The sequence below is a fragment of the Malaclemys terrapin genome, chromosome 3 (genome assembly GCF_027887155.1).
Source record: "Malaclemys terrapin pileata isolate rMalTer1 chromosome 3, rMalTer1.hap1, whole genome shotgun sequence".
NCBI classification, from domain to species: Eukaryota; Metazoa; Chordata; order Testudines; family Emydidae; genus Malaclemys; species Malaclemys terrapin.
The window spans coordinates 170,066,989-170,088,182 of NC_071507.1; the positions used below are offsets into that span (position 1 = coordinate 170,066,989).

At 42.5% G+C, this 21,194-nt stretch overlaps 1 protein-coding gene across 4 annotated transcripts in view; it reads right to left on the reverse strand.

Annotated features, from left to right (window-relative positions):
• SH3YL1 (SH3 and SYLF domain containing 1) overlaps positions 1–21,194 on the reverse strand; it is a 120,299-nt gene that overhangs the window by 81,383 nt on the left and 17,722 nt on the right. For all 4 annotated transcript variants that reach the window (XM_054021984.1, XM_054021985.1, XM_054021983.1 and 1 more), the window contains exons 2-3: positions 1,634–1,744; positions 460–573 (exon numbers count right to left, since the gene is read on the reverse strand). In XM_054021984.1, coding sequence (XP_053877959.1) covers positions 460–573; positions 1,634–1,744 — 225 coding nt within the window. The remainder of the gene's footprint in view (positions 1–459; positions 574–1,633; positions 1,745–21,194) is intronic.

The window sequence follows — 21,194 nt, forward strand, 5'->3', positions numbered from 1 at the left end:
AAAAAAGCTAGAGCCGGCCCTGGTGCCTGTGGGAGGTCCACCAGTCCCGCGGTTTCTGCGGCTTGTACGCCGAAGCTGCGGGACCAGCAGATCACCCGCAGAAACACCACCAAATCCACATGACCACGGACCACCCGCAGGCATGCCGCCCAAGGCCGCCTGACTGCCGTGCTTGGGGCGGCAAAAAACATAGAACCGCCCCTCAGTGCTGCAATGTTGCTGGAAAACAGATACAAAATTTTCTAATGTAAAAATCAGCCTTAGAGACAGGCTAGTGGACTAGACAGATCGCTGGTTTGATCCAGTATGGCATTTCCTATGTTCTAGTTTATTAAAAGAAAAGAAAAAAAAAAAAGGAAGAAAGAAAAATGAATTACACTTATTTTGAAGTTTCCCCTGATGTAGAAAAGGAAGATACACACTCTAATTCTTGGTTTGACTGAGAAAATGTCACCTTACCTCCATTAGGAAGACGTGCTAATACAATGCCGCTGCCTCCTCGAGCTGTTACCAAAAATCCGGCTTTGATAACAGACAAAACTGCAAGGCCTTTAGCTTTAGCTATTACATTGGCTGAAAACAAATATTAATTATTTAAAATTAAAAATTAACATTTTCAGAAGAGCATAAAGAACATACTAAAACACAATCATGACTTAAAAAAACAGCCATATATTTAACAATTTTGAATAAGAAAGAGACTGAAATAAATTTATAACAAAAAAGTGAGCTAAATTAGTGAAATACAAAAAGAAATGGAGACTCAACATCCCTGCCTCAATGGATTTTTCAAGTGGAGAATTTTAACAGTAACAGAGTCCACGTTAATCTGTAATCATTTTATAAAAATGATTAACATCCCCATTGTTATTCAATACTTGGGCTCATAATAAAATGACATCAGAAAAGAAAATCTAGTTTTATTGTATATCTTTTGGAACACAACTAGTATAAATTAAAAGAAAAAAAACGGAATATGGGACAAGGAAGGGAAATTAGAACACAGAGGGGTAAAAAGATAGAGATGGCAGAAAAAAAGGACAGTGGGAAACAGAGTCAGATGGCCTGATTCTCCTCTTATATCGTTTTATACTGGTTTAACTCCATTTACCTCCATTTTGATTTACAGTAGGGTCATAGGAAAATAATGTACAGAGATTATTTTTAGCCACATCACATATCTTAAAAATGTGTTTATTAAGGCTAGAATTCTATCTTGAGGATTCTGGTGATATTAACAAACTACTACAGATGTACAGGTTTTAATTACTATATCTGGTCCTCCCTATGTGCCAGTCTATACAGGGCAAATATGGAGCCCCAATCCACACCATGCAGATGTCCACCAACATAGCCACTCTTACAGTGACTTGCTAATGGGCAGAGATGGGATGGGGTGGGGAATAAGTTGTGAGAAAGATACAGCACAGGACCCCTGGACAAGAATGAATTTTACCTCTTAAGAGTAAATTCATTTCACAAAAATTATAGCTATAGGGTCCAGGTCTTCATTACACTTGGAGAAAATGCACAATGAACGCAGTAGGTAATCATGAAGACAATGAGAATTTTGCCCAAGTGAGGTCTGAAGAAGTGAGCTCTTCAATTGCAACAAATTTGTATCCTTACTAACCTGGTATGATCTTATCAGGTCCATTTCTGGAAGTTATTTCTGTAAATTCTCGTAATATTTTAGCTGCCTTTTTTGCTTCTGACCTCAAGTTGGACGGTATAGGATTATTCACTGTAAAACACAATAGAAAATATATAATGTGACTATTGAAATTATACTCTTGGAGTCAGAGTTTAAAAGAGTTCATCCTTTTTTACTGGTTTTTATTTTTAAAGTGACAAGAGCTACCTAACACAATAAACTAATTTGTATGTAGGAATCCTAAAAAATATACCAACCACCTAATAACAATAAAGACAAGAAGAAATGGTCTCCACTTTCTCTATACTTTATGCCACAAGCACTATTCTCTTCCTCAGAAGCCCTTTTTATTAAAAGGCCCTGAAAGTGAACAAATACAGGCTATTGTGGACTAAAGGGCATGAAGGAGCAAAATTCCAAAGGAAAAAGGCTTTCACAAAGACCATCCCGTCAACAGCAACTTCTCTTTTATACCAAGAGGAATCCAGCTGAAAAACCTCTGTAAACTTCAGCTGTGGAAGTGCAACATAGGGAGAGGGACAGCCTCGCAGGAAGGAAAATACTAATTCATTTAGGGTTTTAAATGTCAAACATCAGCATCAGCTCCACTCTGGAAACCTACAAAGCAGCCAATTTTTAATAAGAATGACAATTACATTCAGACCTTTCCATAAGTTAATTAGATTTGTTTCATTTAAGCAATTAATAGACAGAATGTTTGTCACCTGTTTACTAGCAATTATTACTTGTTTATAGCACCCCAAAAATATGTTAGGTGCTTCAAAAAAAAAAAAATATCAAATCACTGACCCTACCTAAAAGATAGTAAAATCGTAGGCTCCAATCCTGTAAACACATACTTAGGTGAATAACTTTATACATGTGAGTAGTAAAGAAGGTACCAATGTGAGATTTCTAAAGATAGCTACAGCACTCAACCCAAGATTTAAGAATCTGAAGTGCCTTCCAAAATCTGAAAAGGATGAGGTGTGGAGCTTGCTTTCAGAAGTCTTAAAAGAGCAACACTCTGATGCCAAAACTACAGAACCCAAATCCAAAGGTGGCTCTAGCTTTTTTGCCGCCCCAAGCATGGCAGGCAGGCTGCCTTCGGCAGCTGCCTGCGGGAGATTCCTGGTCCCGTGGATTCGGTGGCATGCTGCTGCCGAATTGCCGCCGAATCCGCAGGACCGGAGGATCTCCCGCAGGCATGTGGCCAAAGGCAGCCTGACTGCCGCCCTCGCAGGGACCAGCAGGGCGCCCCCTGCAGCTTGCCGCCCTAGGCACGCGCTTGGAGTGCTGGTGCCTGGAGCCGCCACTGCCCAAATCACCAAAAGAGAAAATCAACCTTCTGCTGGTGGCATTTGACTCAGAAGATGAAAATGAACACGCGTCAGTCTGCACTGCTTTGCATCGTTACAGAGCAGAACCCGTCATCAGCATGGACGCATGTCCTCTGGAATGATGGTTGAAGCATTAAGGGACATATGAATCTTTAGTGCATCTAGCATGTAACTATCTTGCGACGCCAGCTACAACAGTGCTATGCAAATGTATGTTCTGACTTTCAGGTGACACTGTAACCAAGAAGCAGGAAGCATTATCTTTTGCAAATGTAAATAAAATTGTTTGTCTAATCAATTGGTTGAACAAGTAGGACTGATGGGACTTGTAGGCTCTAAAGTTTTACATTGTTTTATTTTTGAGTGCCGTTATGTAATAAAAATAACTACATTTGTAAGTTTGACTTTCATGATAAAGAGATTGCACTACAGTACTTGTATATGGTGAATTGAAAAATACTATTTCTTTTGGTTTTTTACAATGCAAATATTTGCAATAAAAATAAATATAAAGTGAGCACTGTACACTTTGTTTTCTGGGTTGTAATTGAAATCAATATATTTGAAAATGTAAAAAACATCTAAAAATATTTAAATAAATGGTATTCTATTGTTTAACAGTACCATTAATTGCGTGGTTAATCACAATTAATTTTTTTAATTGCTTGACAGCCCTAGCTCTTGTATTTTTTAATACAATTTTCTTAGTGGTTTCCAATTATTAAAACTTTTTTTTTTTTTAATTTCTATGAAGAGTTCTACAAAGGTGGTCCCAACCCACTATCCCTTGATTAGAAGATCTGGTTGTATTTCTACAACTTAGTGGATGAAAAACCTGCTTGAGAAGAGAGGAAGGAAAGTGGGGAATATGATCTATCTTCCATAGAGTGTCTGTCTCAGGCCTTGTCTACATGGGAAAGTGTATCTTTAGTTTATTCCAGTATAAACTGTCTTGCATCCACATAAGCGATTTTGTGTGTGTGTGCTTTATTTTGCATTTTATCCCACTATAACTGCTTTGGGAGAGAGAGAACTATTTTGGAATGAGTTATATCATTATAAGAGTTGTACTCCAATTTCAAATTAACTATATCACTTCAGGTAGAATAAAGCTGGAAACACACCACCATCAATGTTCGTAGTGATTTTGGGAGCAACAGTTCCATTTTTCATTGCACCTAGTTGCTAAAGTTCCTAGCACCATGGACCTCTCTAGACCAACCCCCCACATTAATTTAGTGAACTTGCCATGGTGATCAAACAAGCCTTGCATGATCATGAAAAAATACCTCTTTTTCTGCTGATGAACTCCAAGGCCTGTTTAGGGAGCATATGGGAGGCGAGCAGGGGGACAGACAAATGGAAGACATGTGTGTCCCATCAGTGGTCCCGATACAATTCCGCAACCCCAAGCATTCACCAGAGATTATTCACAAATTTGTATTGCCAAGCTTTATTATCCAGGGCAGCAACACACATCTCTATGACAACAGTTCCGACAGCTGATTTTCAAAACCAAATGAATTAGCCACCGACTGGTAGCAAACAAAGAAGGCAAGCTTCTCTTGGAGCACATGTTTCTCTGCTTTGAGGGAGACTCACACATTGGTGCTCTGTCACCGTAGCACCATGGCGAGCTCTACACACCTGCTGAGGAAAGTGGCCTTCCACATCCTAAATTGCATGGACATTTTGGACATCCTATTGCCAATACATGTGGAGCACCTTGTCCATATAAACAACCATCAGGATTGTGGTGCTCAGCAGTGCTTCCTCCACGTTGCCTGACAAGAGTTTGAAAATTTGTTCAATTATGAAAATTTCTACTGGTAACGAGCGAGAAGGAAACAGATGGAGTGAGCACAGGGAAGAATGGACTGAGTGGGAGTTAGGCACTACAGAGAAGTATGCTCTAAATTTAACTGTTAACAAAACAGCCGGTAGGCTAACAAATTAAACCTCTTAAAAACTTAAAATCCTGCCCCTGAAATATCAATACACCACCAAAAAGGGAACCAGGAAGACAAGGAGGAAACAATCATGGCTAAATGGCAAGGTTTGAGAGCCTATTTGAGCCAAAACAGAAATCCTTCACGATTTGGAACTCTGACCCTAGTGAAACCAATAAACAGAAGCCTAAATTATAGAAGGCATTAAACAAGAAATGAAAGGGCCAAAATGGAGTTCAAAGAGCAAACAGTTAAAAGTATGTGATCACTGGTGTGGTTGTTGCCTTCCAACATCTTGCTCCTTGTTCCTGTTTTTTTTCCTGTTCTTGATTAAGGCTGTATGTATGCATAGCATAGGGTGTACAGGTATTAAAGGCCCACTGCTACATATCTGCAGTTCAGACTTACATTTTGTTTAGACTGTTGCTAATCTAACGGGTTCAGGGTTATTACATCTTTTGATTAACAACCTACCTGCAGGTCTTGCTTTTTTGGGGGGGTGAGAGGGTTTGGACTGCTATTCTGGGATGCATCAGAGCATAACATTATGGCAACAAGTGTTTCTAATGTGCAACCTATGCTGCCTGGACACCCTTAGGCTGATGACTAGCCAGACTTTATTCAGAATTTTGAAAACTATGTGCAGATCATGTAACTCTCTGATGCTGCTAGGTTACCCTTGCTGCAGAACTACTTAGGCCATGTTGACATTAATATTTATGATGTATTCCCGGAACCCAAGTCGTCCTTTGAGGCATCTGTGCAGTGCCTCAAGTATTTCAGCACTGGAGATTCTGTTCTAATAAAAAAGAAAACAGTTTTTGAAACTCACCAGCAGCTTAATGAAACCATATGTGAGCTTGCATGTCATTTGTGGAGTTGGCCCAGAATTGTGATTTTGGGGATGTTATGATGATATTTTTGTGACTGGCACAACCAATGACCACCTGAGGGACCCGTTAATGACTGAAGATGCTAGAATGGTAACTTTTGATGCTGTGGTTGCTAAGAGCAAGGCATTGGAAAGGGCTCGGGATGGAAGATTGTGTCTGTCAGACTGCTGCTACCTTTGTGTCTATGCTTAAACCATCAGCTGCTCCTCCTACTTCTGTAGCCCAGTCATATGACACTATTTATTCCTGCTTCATGACCATGGCAGTAAACGTTGCCAAGTCGGCAGTTTCTGGTGTGGTAGTCCGGATCACTTGGCCAATTTCCCTCCCTGCCCAGCTAGCACTGCTATGTGTTGCGCTTGTGGAAAGGAAGGACACTATGCAGAGGTACACGGGTTCACAAAGACAGGAGGCATGAAGTTAGGGTGACCAGATGTCCCAATTTTATAAGGACAATCCCGATTCTTGGGTCTTTTTCTTATATAGTCTGCTATTACGTCCCATCCCAGTCCTGATTTTTCATACTTGCTGTCTGGTCACCCTACATGAAGTGCATGTGAAGCTGCATGAGACCACCTTTACTGGGATCCCTGATGTTTCCCTTAGTATGATTTTCTCATGTGGCAAGGCACTGGAGCTAGTATTTGCTATCATGGATATTAATGGCCCTCCAATGAAGTGCATAGTGGATATGGGTGCTGATGTTAACATTCTCCCTTCTGGGTTAGTTCACATGCTGGACATTTGCCTCCCGACAGTGGTTAAAAATGTCTGGGATTTGTATTTGCAGACAGTGGCTAATGTTGTAAGTTCTGTGCTCTACAAAGGCATAGCCTTGACTGCAAAATTTTTACATTGTTCGGTGCACAGCTGTGAATGTCGTTCCATTATTGTCCTATGATCTGTGCTTACAGCTTGGTATTACCCATCAACTCACACAGGACACCTCACGTGTGTTTATGTCAGCTAGAATAGAAAGTGATATCCAAAACTATCATTCAAATACACCATGAGTTATTTAATGGTGATAGTGTTCTGTTCCTGGCATATTACTCCTGGGGGAATTTTGTACCAAAAATATAAACTTTCTGCACACAGTATTTTAAAATTTTGCAAATTTTATTTGTCAAAATAACACTACATAGTCAATTTCAATTATTTTGGTAATTTATTTCAAAATACCTGTCAGCAAGTATATCTGTGACAATACAGACACACAAGAAAATTCCCCCAGGAGTAGAGAGTTAAAGAAACCCCCATGATAACCCAGTTCCTGTTTCTCTGCCCCCCCATCCCCCAAGGCCAGCCCGGCCATGCCCTCTCCCCAGCCAATACACCCCACCACCACCCCGAGCCCAGCTGCGGGGCCCCCTCTTGCCCAGATACTCACACACCCTCCTGACCCAGAGCCCAGCTGCGGGGCCCCCTAGCCCAGATACCAGGACCCCCCTTCCCTCTCTCCCCAGAACTTAGGTATCCAAAGGGGAAAACAGCCTGATGCTTGGTCCCAGGCTTGTGTGGAGTTGCCTGCATGCTGCCATTGCCTTCTCTCAGGGCATGCAGGGAACTACAGCTGTCGGGAACTCTCTAGTTCCCTCCCCCTCCCCCGGCAGTGTCTTCTATGTGCAAACTGGGCTCTGCCGGATCCAGCAGCCCCTAGTTGCAGCCAGCAGCATTGCAGCCCATTTCTGTGCACACAACATTAATTTCTGCAAAATTCTGCATTGCACAGTGGCACAGAATTCCCCCAGGAGTAGAATATGCGTACTCTCTACAGCTGGGATTTGAGTACCTGCACCACCTGCACGTTGTGTATCGCCTGTATTTGTGCACAAGATCCAAGCAGAAATGCAAAACATGAAAGATAATGGTATAATTCAGGAGGTGGAAGGACCTATGGATCAGAGCTCATTTCTTGTTTAACCACTTTATTTGCTACTTTTGGCCTACCAGAGAGCATTGTTTCAGATAATAGGACACCTTTTGTATCAAGACAGTTTGAAGGCTGACAAATATTGGAACAGTACATTACGAATCTGCTGTGTACTATGCCCAAGGAAATGGCATAGTGGAGAGAATGCATGGGACTCTAAATAAGTATGTAGTTCACATACTGGAGGATCATCAAGATGCAAGATTGTATTAAGTCATTCTTTATACAATATTAGGAGTACCCCTCATGAAAGTATTGGCGAAACCTCATTGTATCAGCTCTTCAATCAACCTATGAGGATCAAGTTCTCTATGCTGATGGAAAAGGTTCATCCAATCTCTTAAAAAAAAATTAAATTAATGGAGATATCCCATCTCCTAGAACTGGAAGGGACCTTGAAAGGTCATCGAGTCCAGCACCCTGCCTTCACTAGCAGGACCAAGTACTGATTTTGCCCCAGATTCCTAAGTGACACCCTCAAGGATTGAACTCACAGTCCTGGGTTTAGCAGGCCAATGCTCAAACCACTGAGCTATCTTATCCCAGGTGAGTTATCTTCACTATCCTTAAAGCCGAATGAGGTGACTAGAAAATATGCAAGTTTCAACAAGTGTATCCATGCAACACTCCCAGTATTCTATCTCAACAAACAGTGTGTGTTAGGTAAGGGTTTGTAAGTGTTTTCAATACTCATGACATGATCTTGCAGGCTGCCTGTGATGGAGTGTGGCAAGTGCATTTAACTAGCAAAATATACTGTCTGCAGAAAGGGGAACAGATAGGGAAGAGGATGCTCTTTCTGTGTATGATTATGTAATGTGGCCAGTTGGGGAAGTTGCACCATAGCAATAGCATCCACTCCTTGAGCTGCATTAGAGATATAACTTATGGCCATAGGATCACCTAGTGCCTCTGGCCAACTACTGTGAACTTTTCAGGAGAAAGGAAAGAAATTGTGATGATTGGGGTGTGTGTTCTTTCTATTCCTGCTCTCTGAATTCAGTGTTCCTGTTCAAGGTTGTTTGTGTGCATAGCACTGGGTGGGTGTAGCTACTCAGGGCCTGCTGCTACATATCTGCTGTTCACTTACGTTTTGTTCAAGCTATTCCTGACCTAACTGATTCAAGGTTATTAGGTAGTTTGTCAATCAAAAAGTGTGTCTCTTGCTTCTTTTTTGGACTGCGATTCTGGGATGCATAAAAGTGTAACAAGATGTAAAAACAAACAAAATTTTTTTTTAAGTATGTCAGAAGCTGGGGGCCTGCAAAAGAATCAGTGTCCCCGCTCTGGCTCACCTGGGATAAGAGGGAAAAATTAAGGAAGAAAAGAATAAGGCAACCGTTTCTTTGCATCAGTCTTCACCACTGCAAATATGAAGACAATACCTACTCCGGACCTGCTCTTTTGTGGTAATAAATATTAGGTACTTTTAGTCACGGAGGCTTCAGAAAAAGTGGACTGGACAGCTGGTCTGACTAAGTATGGAAATTCCTGTGTTCCTATGTTACTGAACAAAGGCAATGCTATCAATAGTTTGAACAAGGAAAGTACAGTGAGTGCCTCTGCAATCAAAATAAAGTATTAGGGCTCTTAAAACAGTTTTGGTTTCTGTTTGAATTCCATAATACTAGTTTGGACCACACTTGATAACATTAAGGTGTGCCTAGAAGAATTCTGAAAGAGGAAAGAATCACTTTGATGGTATCCTGTAGTTCAGGAGAGCATAGCATATTTTCATAATGGAAAAGCTCAGAGACAATCTGAGACAGAACAAAGTAATTCTTACAGATCTGACTACCTTTGCACAATACGAATGACAGACAAAAGAAATAGGAAAGAAACCCAGGAAATATAGAAATCTGTTTGTCTTATAAAAAACATCAATGTTTGTCCAAGCACTATATAGGAATCATAGAACTGAGAATTACATTGAAGCTCTTTGGGACAAAAAATGTCCTTCTACCCCATTTATATAGGGACTAGGAACAATGGGGAACCAATCCTAATTGAGGACTTCAAAATGCTACTACAATAGAAATAATAATATTACATTTCTGCTCCATCTGAGTTCCTATTCCCACAATTTTCATAGGACTGCATTGTAATTTGAAAACTAACAATGATTTTTCCTTGAATTTGCTCAAAGAAGTTTACAATATATTTTGCTATTTAATAAACTACAGCATAATATCATGCTACTGTAACCCATGCCTGCTTGGTGTGGCACTCTGTCCTCCTCTAGTGGCAGCTACAGATTGATGAGTTGGCTACAGCCTCAACTAAGAGAGGTGTGTCTTGTAGCTCATGCAGTATAGGCTCATGCATTAAGCTCCATAGGTCCCAGGTTTGATCCTGGCCAAACGACTACTGGGGTCTGTTGGTATTATGCTACCACAGCAATTTTTGTTCCTAAATACCTTATAGTAAGAAGACTTTACAGAACTTTTACTTACTTATTTTTCTAGTCAGCATGTTGCACCACGCTGGTTGTATAATATGAATTGTACAGTAGCCTATCTTTCCATTGCACATTCTTTTAGTAGCTTTTAAGCATGCCTTGCGTTAATATACATAATTGTTTGGTTTGTATTCCACCAGTGTTCAGGAAAGAGACATAGCAAAAAGCAGTAAGACAATAATTTCCATCTAGAGGATTTACAATGTCATGATCAGTGAATGCCCAATGAGACCAAGTTTCATTTACACAGTGCTTGATGATGAAGGAAGAAGACAGAGCCCATATGAGTCAGCACCACATACTGCAAAGGAGAACATCACGGGAAAATTGATTAACTACTTAATTTGCAAGCTTATAAAGCAAGTGCATCAGCCTCTCATTTAGATTCTAGTAGTAACATATTGTGTTGACTGAATATTTGAATAGAGAGCAAAACATATTTGGCATAATTGTCTGAGTGAGGTATAGTATGTACAAAAGTTATTACATTCTTTAAAAACGAATTCTGATCTAATCCCAATTTTATGAATCTATGAACCAAAGAGTAAACAAATATGGTAGAATTCTCAAAAATTGACTGTCAACAGAAATAAGAACAGTTTACACAGGAGATGGGAGATGTAAAAACAGGTACAGACAAGGTCTTGTGTGACGATCTTGTATGCACAATAAGTCAATTTTGAAGAGTATAGTTGGAAAAGTCTCTGCATTTGGATTCAAGACACAAAAGAACAGAAATGACTGAATATCAGCCATCAAAAACCAAGAATTATTTAAATTTAATTAAGAACCTAGAAAAACGAGCTAACAGCGTTTAGTGGAATGTGTAGTAATTCAGAGACGCTACAAATACCAATGAGTACAGCAATAATACAAAAACTCAGAAAAATGAGCAGAAAACAATGCAATCTGATAGCTTTTGGACAAGCTGAAGCTCATACAGTCAAGGAAAAAGTACTCAGAGGTATTTAATGGGAAGGAGAAACCTCAAAACAAGACAGAGTGTTAGTGGGGAGAAAACTGACCACCTTACAATTCAATGCAGCAATTAAAAAAAAAGTCCATGTACAGAAAACAGACATTTTAAAATAAAACAGAAGCTTTAACAGGCACTGATGGGTGAAAAAAGTGGCAATAGGATGGTTTCTTCCTTTGCTTTTCCTTTATTAGCTCACTTTCACTTCAGTGAACCTGGCCTTCTCTTACATGTTACCTTGCTTCCTAGAAACTTCACCTCTCTTTATTGTATTAGGGTTTTCTACTGGTTCCTGTGACACTAAGCACCCCTATATACACACCCTACACACTACTGTAATAATCTTTGTACAAAATATGCTCTGTGAGGTATCAGTTGAAAATTGATAACTCACTGATCATTAATATTCTTGCGTGATGTATATACACGATGGGTATTAACAGTTACGGATATATGCTGGAATAACTAAAGTGTGCATAGACCAGGTATGTCATGGGAGTTATTAAACAGGTCTATCCTAAACAAAGAAATGAGTGTTTACCTCAGTTTACATATAAGCAGTAAACAGACCCATCAAGCTAACAAGGGGTGGAGGCAAACCTAACATTAGCAAGTTGGGGAAAGGACAGTATGGCATCTATGTCCAGCAGGAGAGAGAAGTTTGGTCTGAGTTTTACTTTTCAGAAGAATCTTTTGCAAAGGCATGGGGGCTGAATCTCAAGTGATAAAGAACTGAATCAAATGATTGAATACAATATTACTGTAGTATACAATGCATAGAGTGAGCTCCTTTCTGAAAGCTAATGACACATTTTACAATGAAATTAATCACCAGGGTATGTATTAATATTATAGGAGGAATTATGAATGCCCATTGATATGATGATTTAAAGAGTGTGGTCGAACAAAGAAGGAACAGCTCCCACCCAGACAGGATGAGGGCAGCTATTTACCTATCTCCTACGTAAATTATACATGGTAGAATCAAAACAATGGAAGCCCAATTTACATGCAGGGGAATGTGAAGCCCACAGAAAGGGGAGAACAGCATGGGGTCATCCTGCCTCTTGAAACAAGTTCATTGAAGTTTGAAAGATATACGGAAGGACAGAGTCCATCTTGGCACCCATCACTAGACAGACAAGGGAACAGAGCTCTTGCAAGCTGAGAAAGTTGGGTCCTTCAAGCAAGTGGGAAGTTGAAATCTTTGGGAACTGAATATAGGTGAGAAGCCTGCTTGGGCAAATATTGTATCTTGCTAGATTAAGTTTTAGACTTTTAGAAGCACATTTTATTTTGTTTTACTTGTAATTATCTTGATTCCTTATACTTGAACTCACTAAATCCTGTGCATATTTTGTAAATAAATTTATTTCTTTTTTATCATAAACCAACTCAGTGCTGTCTTTAAATGAAAGTATGTATTTACCCCAGTAAGTTAAAAAGCTGTGATGTGGTTTTGTTTCTTTACAGGAGCTACGAACCTTATTATTTCTCTAAGCTGTCCAAAGAGGGGTGGACACATGGTATTGGGGAAATTCAGGACTGGAAGTGTGTTAGTCACTGTGCTGGTTGTAACCAAGGCTGGTGGAAGACAGAGTGGGGCTATATACTGGGTTCATAGCTGCTGGACCAGGACTAAACTAGCAGTTTGCAAAGTTTTTGAGCTGAGCCCCCGCTCTGAGTTACAATTTTTGCTTGAGCCCCTCCCAACCCAGACAAAAATAAACACCTGCAAAAATATGCTTGGTAGCCTACTCAAACCTAACAGTGACCTTAACCCAACTTTAATTAAAATTACCTATACTTGTAAGTTTCAAATACACAGATACCTACCAATGGCACAGCCAAGGCTTCCTCAGCAGGATGTTTCTACCTTGCAGCCAGGCTGCCCCACCTGCCCCTCTACACCTCCCCCATCAGGTTTTCAGGGTGGGGGAAGGCAGGTGCGACAGTCTCTAGGAATGGAGCCGGAGCCGGAAATGGAGGCTGCCGGGAGAAGAAATCAACATAGCCATGGAGGATGCTGACATAGTCTCACAGGGTGGGTGTCCCATTATGGTGAGTCAGGGAGTTGGGGGAGTGTGACACGGGTTGGACACCCCCCCCCCCCCAGGGCACTACCTGATGTACTAGGGTTTCACTGAGCCTCTCCTGCTCCACCAGCCTGAATACCCTCTCCCTGTTTTGCTGAATTTGGCTTTCCGGCCTCTTGCAGTGCACACACACAGATAGGGCCATACCCAGCTGCAGACACAGACTGAAGTCAGCTCTGTATGAGAGGACTCACCCAGCACTCACATGCACACCCCTTTTGGGAGATAAGCCCAAAATAATACCGTCTTGCACTCCATTTCTAGTGACAGAGTAATTCTGTTCAGTAGGGGACAGCTTTTTACTTAGGAAGGCAATGGGGTGCTTTTTGTCATCCTCCCGTTTGCCAGTGTCGGATGCATCAGTACATAATTCAAAACTCTTATCAAAGTCAGGGCTGGCTAGCACTTTGCAGACAAGAGTGCCTTTACCTTATCAAAACCTTTCTGGCACGCCTGACCAAATCACCTTAGTAGGTTGATTCTTTTTACATAAGTCCGTGATTGGGGATACAATGGCGCTGAACCCTCCCCCTCCTGTAATAGTTTGCCAAGCCTGTGAAGGATTGGACCTGCCTTTTAGTTTGGGGCACAGGCCAATATACAATGGCTTCCAACTTAAGAGGATCAGGGGATATTTGCCCCCCACCCTTAACCCAATGTCCTAGATAAGGGACTTTGGCTGCACCTATCTTTCACTTAGAGGGTTTTATGGTTAGACCAGCCTCTTTGAGCTTTGACAGCACAACCCCCAGGTGCTTCTTGTGGTTATCCCATGTGATGCTGAATACAACTATGTCATCTGTATATGCCCTTGCGAAGCTCTGTAAACCGTTTAACGCTTTGTTAACCAGTCTCTGGAAGGTTGCACCAGCATTGACCAAACCAAAAGGTAACACTGAATTCATAGAGCCCTATATCAGTGATAAAAGCAGATTTTTTCTGTGCCTGCCAATAACTTCTAGTTAAATCAAAAATACTGAGGTATTTGGCTTGGCTCAGCACATCCAGCATATCGATTCTTGGCATGGGGTACGCGTCTGTTACAGTAACAGCATTAAGTTTTCTATAGTCCACACAAAATCTTACAGCACCATCCCTTTTGGGGACCGAGACCACAGGGGATGCCCACGAGCTATCAGATTCCTTAATTACGCTCAGATATTTGTATCTCTGTATGAATTTGCTCTTTCACCCTACCGGTGGCCCTATAAGGCCTGGAAAGGAGGGGTTGTATCCCTTTGGTGAGGATTTTATGGGATAGCAAGTGCATTCTCCATGGCTTGTTGGAAAACACCTCGCCGTACCCTTTCCCTTTTTTTTTTTTTTAAATGAGATCGAGGGGGGTCCCCTCACTTTTCTCCCATATCGAAGGTTAAATGGAGACAATCCTGTGGACTCTTGGGATATCTCCCTGTAAGCATACAGCAGGAACGGCAATAACTTGTCCCAACTTTGGCCCCTTTTCTTGGCATACATTCCCAGCACGGATTTTAGGGTCCCATTGAACCTTTCCACCATCCCACTGGGGGCAGTCTTAAGTTGTTTCACACCACACACCTTCAATAGTTCGTTGAATAACTGCAACATAAAGTTTTCTCCCCAGTCAGACAAAATCTCCTTAGGGAAGCCCACTTTGCTAAATGTACTGAGTAGGGCTCTTGTAACTGTCTCAGCTTCTATATTAGACAGAGTGACCACCTCAGGGTATCTAGTGGCAAAATCCACCACCACTGAGATATAGGTGTTCTCTCTCCAAATGGGGCGTGGCATAGGACCCACCATGTCCATTGCCATCCTTAGGAATGCCTCCTGTATGACAGGTAAGGGACGCAGGGGAGCTTAGCTGCAAATTCCTGACCGCTAATACTTGGGAAAATGTTCTCAGACACTGACAACATCTCTCCTACCCCAGCCCTGGGGACCTATTGCTTTCAGTTGGGCAGAGGCCTGACTCTGCATCTCCCACACCTGGAACCATGCTGCCATCCTGCACTGCAGTGCCAGTGGAACACTCACCCACCTGCTCTGTGGATTCTAAGGTTCCAACACCCTTCTCCGGGCTTCCCTCCAAGACACACACCTCCGTGCTCCCTAGAGCAGAATCTATCCCTGGTTTAGCTGCGACAGGCTTGCAGCCACCAGCTGGAACAGCCTTCTCACTGATAGGCAATACACTCTCCTCCCCCTTCGAGGGCCCTACACAATATTCCTTCATGCTGTGAGTTACCGCACCAACAGTCCTGGCCTTGTGGAAAAAAATGTTCCCTACCAACATGTCTACCGGGATGCCCTCTAGGATCCCTAAAAGTAAATCACCTTCCAAACTTTCCCACTCCACACAAATCTTTGTAGTGGTATGGGGAACCTTTCCGGCCTCACCCCCTTAATACTGGCCGTTTGCCTCTGGGACCACACTTGGTCGAATCAGGGAGAACTGGGCCCCAGTATCCCTTCAACCCAGGCACTCTGTGCCATCAATCTTGACAACATTAATGTGCTCCTTGTCTGGTTCACCGGGTCTGGTGTCCATCATGCAGGTGTGATAAATTGTGGGGGTACCCTCCAGGACTGAGGACAACTGAGCCAACAGGAGATCGGGGGAGGGAGGGGGGCTTATTTTCCTTCAATTTGGGGCAGTTATATTTCAGGTACTCTGTAGAATTACAAACTTTCACTCATTTTGCTGCTTTTCCTGTTCCTATTTCTCTTGCCCGAAATAAGCAAAGAATCCTCATCAGGTTCCCTTCGTTTGACCTTTTGACCGCACTCCTGTCCTGTTATTTCATTAGTTGTCCCCTGGAATCACTTGGCTTCCAGGTCCTGTGGATCCTCCCCTTCCGCCCACCCACTTCCTGGATCTCAATAAGATAAGCAAATAGAAAATAACAAACCAGTAACCACTAGCCAACACACTTGAAATCACCACCAGTGTTTCAGAGCAATAAGCTGTGCGCATTACCCTGCTTGACTACGCCACTGTGACGGGTTGGACCCCGCCGTCCAGGATGCCACCTGATGTACTGGAGTTTCACTGAGCCTCTCCTGCTCCACCAGCCTGGATTCCCTCTCCCTGTTTTGCTGAATTAGGCTCTCCAACCCCTTGCAGCATGCGCACACAGACACACACGCAGGTAGGGCCACACCCAGCTGCAGACACAGACTGAAGTCAGCTCTGTGTGAGAGGACTCACCCAGCATTCATGTGCACACCCCTTTTGGGAAATAAACCCAAAATAATACTCTCTTGCACTGTATAGAAAAATCTGTACAGCACAAGCTAATAGAAATTCACCCTTCCCCTCAATGTGGAGAGAGATGTACACAGTTTCTTGCCACCCCCCAGATATAAATTGCACAAACTGGGTTATATTATAAACAAGAAATAAGTTTATTAAACTACAAAAAGGTAAATTTTAAGTGATTATAGGCGATAGCAAACAGATCAAAGTAGATTACCTTCGTAAATAAACAAAAACTGTAAACTGAGTTTAACATACTAGATAGGTAAGATATAAATTAGCAAATTCTCACCCTGAGTGATAAACAGGTTGGAAGATTCTTAAGTTGCCTTGGCTTTCCCAGGTTTTCATACACAGGCTAAAAATCCTTCCAGTCTGGGACCATCACTTCCCACAGTTCAGTCTTTGTTCCTCAGGTGTTTCCAGGTGTGTTGTTGCAGGGAGAGCAAGGTCCCCCCCATAATGTAATCTCCCCCCTTTTATATCTTCTCCCCACTTGCTGGAAAGCTCTTTTTCCTGTGACCTGGGTCAAACAGTTCCCACTGTGTAGTGCTATCTCTGAGAAGTTTTTATTGTACACAGTTCCTAGGGTAATCCTTGAGCGCATTTCCTCAATAAGCAGGTAACATTGTTTGGCCTTTTTACTGTCATACCTGAAAGGCTGCTTGTGGATGTTTTCAATCTCAGAACATGTTTCAGCAATACATACATAGCCAAACTTCATAACTTCGCACATGACGATAGCACATACAATCCAATGAGATATTATTTTCTAGCAGATCAAGACTTTTAGACTGACACCTCACAAGGCATACTTTGTGTAAGACATATCCTAATTACATGACAGTGGTAAATCTTGGGCTGTCAGGGTGTAACAGAGTGCTCACTCCCTGCCCCTCCCCATGGGGGCTGCCATGAACCCCGCCATGCGGGCTTGACATGAGCCGCCTGGTGTTGCCACTCACCCCCTCTCCCAAATGTTCCTCCATGCCCCCCTAGGTGGGCGCACCCCACTTTGAAAACCTCTGGTCTAAGCACACAGACACACAGGGTGTGACCTGCATGCTTGTAAGCCAGTTGTGAGTGGCCCAGGCTGGGAGCTCCAGCAGCAAAGCATTGTGAGGCACCCAGTATTACAGGGTAAATGGTAACAACCCCTCACTGGTCTTGATTGCGCTCCAGGATCATAAGCGGTACCATCACTGACAATGTATTGTTCCCCATTTTCTCCTCAATGGAGTCCTGGAGATGTCGCAAATGTACACACAATACAGGGAGTCCTCGGACTTTCGATGCCTGATTTATGTCGGATGCCACTTACGACGCTTTTCAGTTGACTGCCCGTTTTGCCCCCACAATACTTGTTTTGCCCTTACGACAAAAGCAGGCAGGGAGAACAGCACACATCACATGCTGAGCCTCAGCCAATCACTGATTTCACTATTCAAGCTTTCTGATTGGCTGTGCCCAGGGCAAGGCTACCTGGCAAAAAGCTACCCTGGCCGTGGAAGCCAATCAGACAAGCAACTGCAAGGGACCTCCTTCCAGCTCCATTCATTATAATGCGACCACAACATTATTTACAAGCAACTCTGAAAAAAGCCAGCCCAATTCTGCATAGTATGTTTCCAGCATTCTGAGTAGCCACCTGCCTTGCTGCCTGTCTGCCTAGCCTGCCTTGCTGCCAAACCTGATGCCCAATTGCTGTTTTTTGTGGTTCTAATTTTTTTTTTTTTTTTTTAAAGACAGAAAAGCATGAATCCAGTGAAGGTGATGTTTCTTCTTCTAAGGCCTAGTCTATATTGGGGGTGGGTAGGTGAGAGAAATCAATCTAAGTTACACAGCTTCAGCTACGTGAATAACGTAGCTGAAGTCGCGTACTTAGACCTACTCACCACGGTGTCTTCACTGTGGTGAGTTGACTGCTGCCGCTCCCCCGTCGACTCCGCCTGCACCTCTTGCGGCGGTGGAGTACAGGAGTCGATGAGAGAGATCTCAGGGGTCGATTTATCACATCTAGACTAGACGTGATAAATCGACCCCAGCTGAATCGATTGCTGCCCGCCAATCTGGCAGGTAATGTAGACATACCCTAAGAAACACAGAACAATTACTATGGAAACAAAAATGGACATCATTAAGAGATCCAGAAAAGGGGAGACAGCAACTGAAATCAGCAGAGCTTTGGATATTCCCCGAACAAATATTGTGACCATCCTGAAAGATAAGGCTAGAATTCAGGAATATGTCAAGGATTTGGCTCCTATGCAGTCAACTGTGATAACTAAGCAGTGTGTTGGACTCATTGCTCAGGTTGAGAAACTTAATTATTTGGCTGGAGGATCAAAATCAATGCCGAGCTCCTGTGAGCTTAGGCATAATTCTGGAAAAGGCTAGGAGTCTTTATGAAGAGTTAAAGAAACAAAAAGGTGGAGAGTTCTACTCATGAGCCCTTTAATGCAAGCAGGGGCTGGTTTATGCGTTTTAAAGCCAGGGCCAATTTGCACAACATCAGGGTCTCAGGCAAAGCTCCCAGTCCTGATGAGGAGGCAGCTCGTGCTTTTCCTGACACACTGGCTAAAATCATTCGTGAGGGTGGCTATTGTGTTCCTCAAGTTTTTAATATTGACAAAACTGGGCTCTCTTTGAAAAGAATGCCGTCAAGAACTTACATAACCAAAGAGGAGAAATCCACGCCAGGGTTCAAAGCTGCTAAGGATAGGCTCATTCTTTTGCTCGGTGCAAATGCTGAAAGTGACTTTAAACTCAAATTAACTAATGAGGACCTCACTGAATTGGAAAAACAGAAGGTGGCAAAGGAAGAAGATGCGCCTACTGCTGAGACTCCTGCCTCTAAAGTCTTGACAACAAAAGTGTTGGCTGAGGCATTTCAACATTTGGAAACTGCCATGTCCCTGTTTGAGGAACATGACTCCAACTTTGAATGCAGTGCATCTGTGAATAGGAGCATATCCAACATGTACAGCTGTTACAGAGAAATTTACAAGGAGAAGATAACATCTGTCCAAACTTCTTTGGACACTTTTTTTAAGACTCCAGAGAAGCCCGCAGTGATTCCTTTGAGAAAAGCGGTTTTGACTTACGTTTCGATTTACAATGCATTTCTGAGGAACGAATTGTGTCGTAAGTCCGAGGACTGCCTGTATAGCAGGTACCTGTTTTGCTTTGGTAGTAGATGTAACTACAGGAAGTATTTCTCTCATTTAAAAAAAAAAAAAAAAGAAGGGCAACCAATAAGACCTATAATACTAGCATCATACCTGTAATTTTTTAAAATTAATTCTACTTAATAGTAATTTGTTGAATAAATGGCACGAAAGGAACTTCATTCAAACACACACTAAAGTTGACTTGATTTGAAAATTACAACAGTGTGGTTTGCCACTGTTTTACCAAGCAAATACACCTGATCAGTAGAGTTGCAAATCACATCAATCTGTCCCAGATTCACTGACTATAGGATTCTAGCCATTTATGTTTCCCCACTCTATTCTTCATTTTCAAATTTATGTTTGTAATGGCGTCTGCACCCACCTCTCATGGCTAGCCCCTCTCTGGGGCCTGCAATCACTCATTTTGAATGGGGCAGGACCCACCTCTTGCAGGCAACCCCTCGCCGATCAGGTTTGACCCTGATTTTCTTTCAGTTCTTACAATGAGGTGACACCCACCTCTCGAGAGCACCCCTCTGGTCAATGGTTGTTCGGCAGATCTTCCGCAACTCAGCCTTCAAACCAAGTCCCACTCACTGACCCCCTTTCCGGGGTATACAGTCTCTAGTCCTTTCTCATGGCCTTGGCATTGCCTTCTTTAACAGCCCAACAGGGGCTCATGTCGGTACCATTGGTTGGTGTACTTCTGGCAGCCCTCGCCTGGGCTCAGTCTTCAACCAGACCAGCAGGGCTCATCATGGTACCTTAACTTGGGTCTGGGTAGGTTCTGGGCTCAGTCTACCCACACTGACCTGTCTGCGGTCCTGCTGCTCTTCCAACCAGCCAGGCACCCAGTCCTCCCTCTTCGAGTTCCAGGCAGCAACTGATTGCTCTGTCTCTGCTGCTTCCTTTTAAATGGTCCTCCTGGGCCCTAATTGGTCACTCTAGCAGACCCTCTGATTGGCTGCTCCCCTGCCACCACTCTAGGTTGCCTGGAGGACTTCTGCTTTGCTCTTTTCTGGGATGGAGTGAGGCATGTCCGGAGGCTCCATCTCAATGTTATTAATATAAATAACTTGCCCTAGTTTAAAATGATATACTAATGACACGCTGGGTTCCACTGTCTGCCTTTAAAGCAGTCATAATTTAAAAAGTTTCTTATCCAAACACATCTGATTCTGATCCATGCACGTTTGCTATTTTATCTCCTTGCATTGTTCAAAAGCTCTTAAAACCTACAGTATAGAAATTGCTAACAAACTAATATTCATATTTCTTCTCCCACACAGAGAAATCTGATGGCCTGATCATCTCCCAGTGTGCAATTTGGCATATTAAATAAGGTTTTAAATTGATTTAGTCAGAACTATCCTCTTTAATCTTGATCTGAAGATTCAACTTCTATCTATTTAAGTCTCCTTAACAAGTCTTCAGTTCAAATGGTGGAACAGCAAATAGGAACACTATAAGCCATTAACAACGGT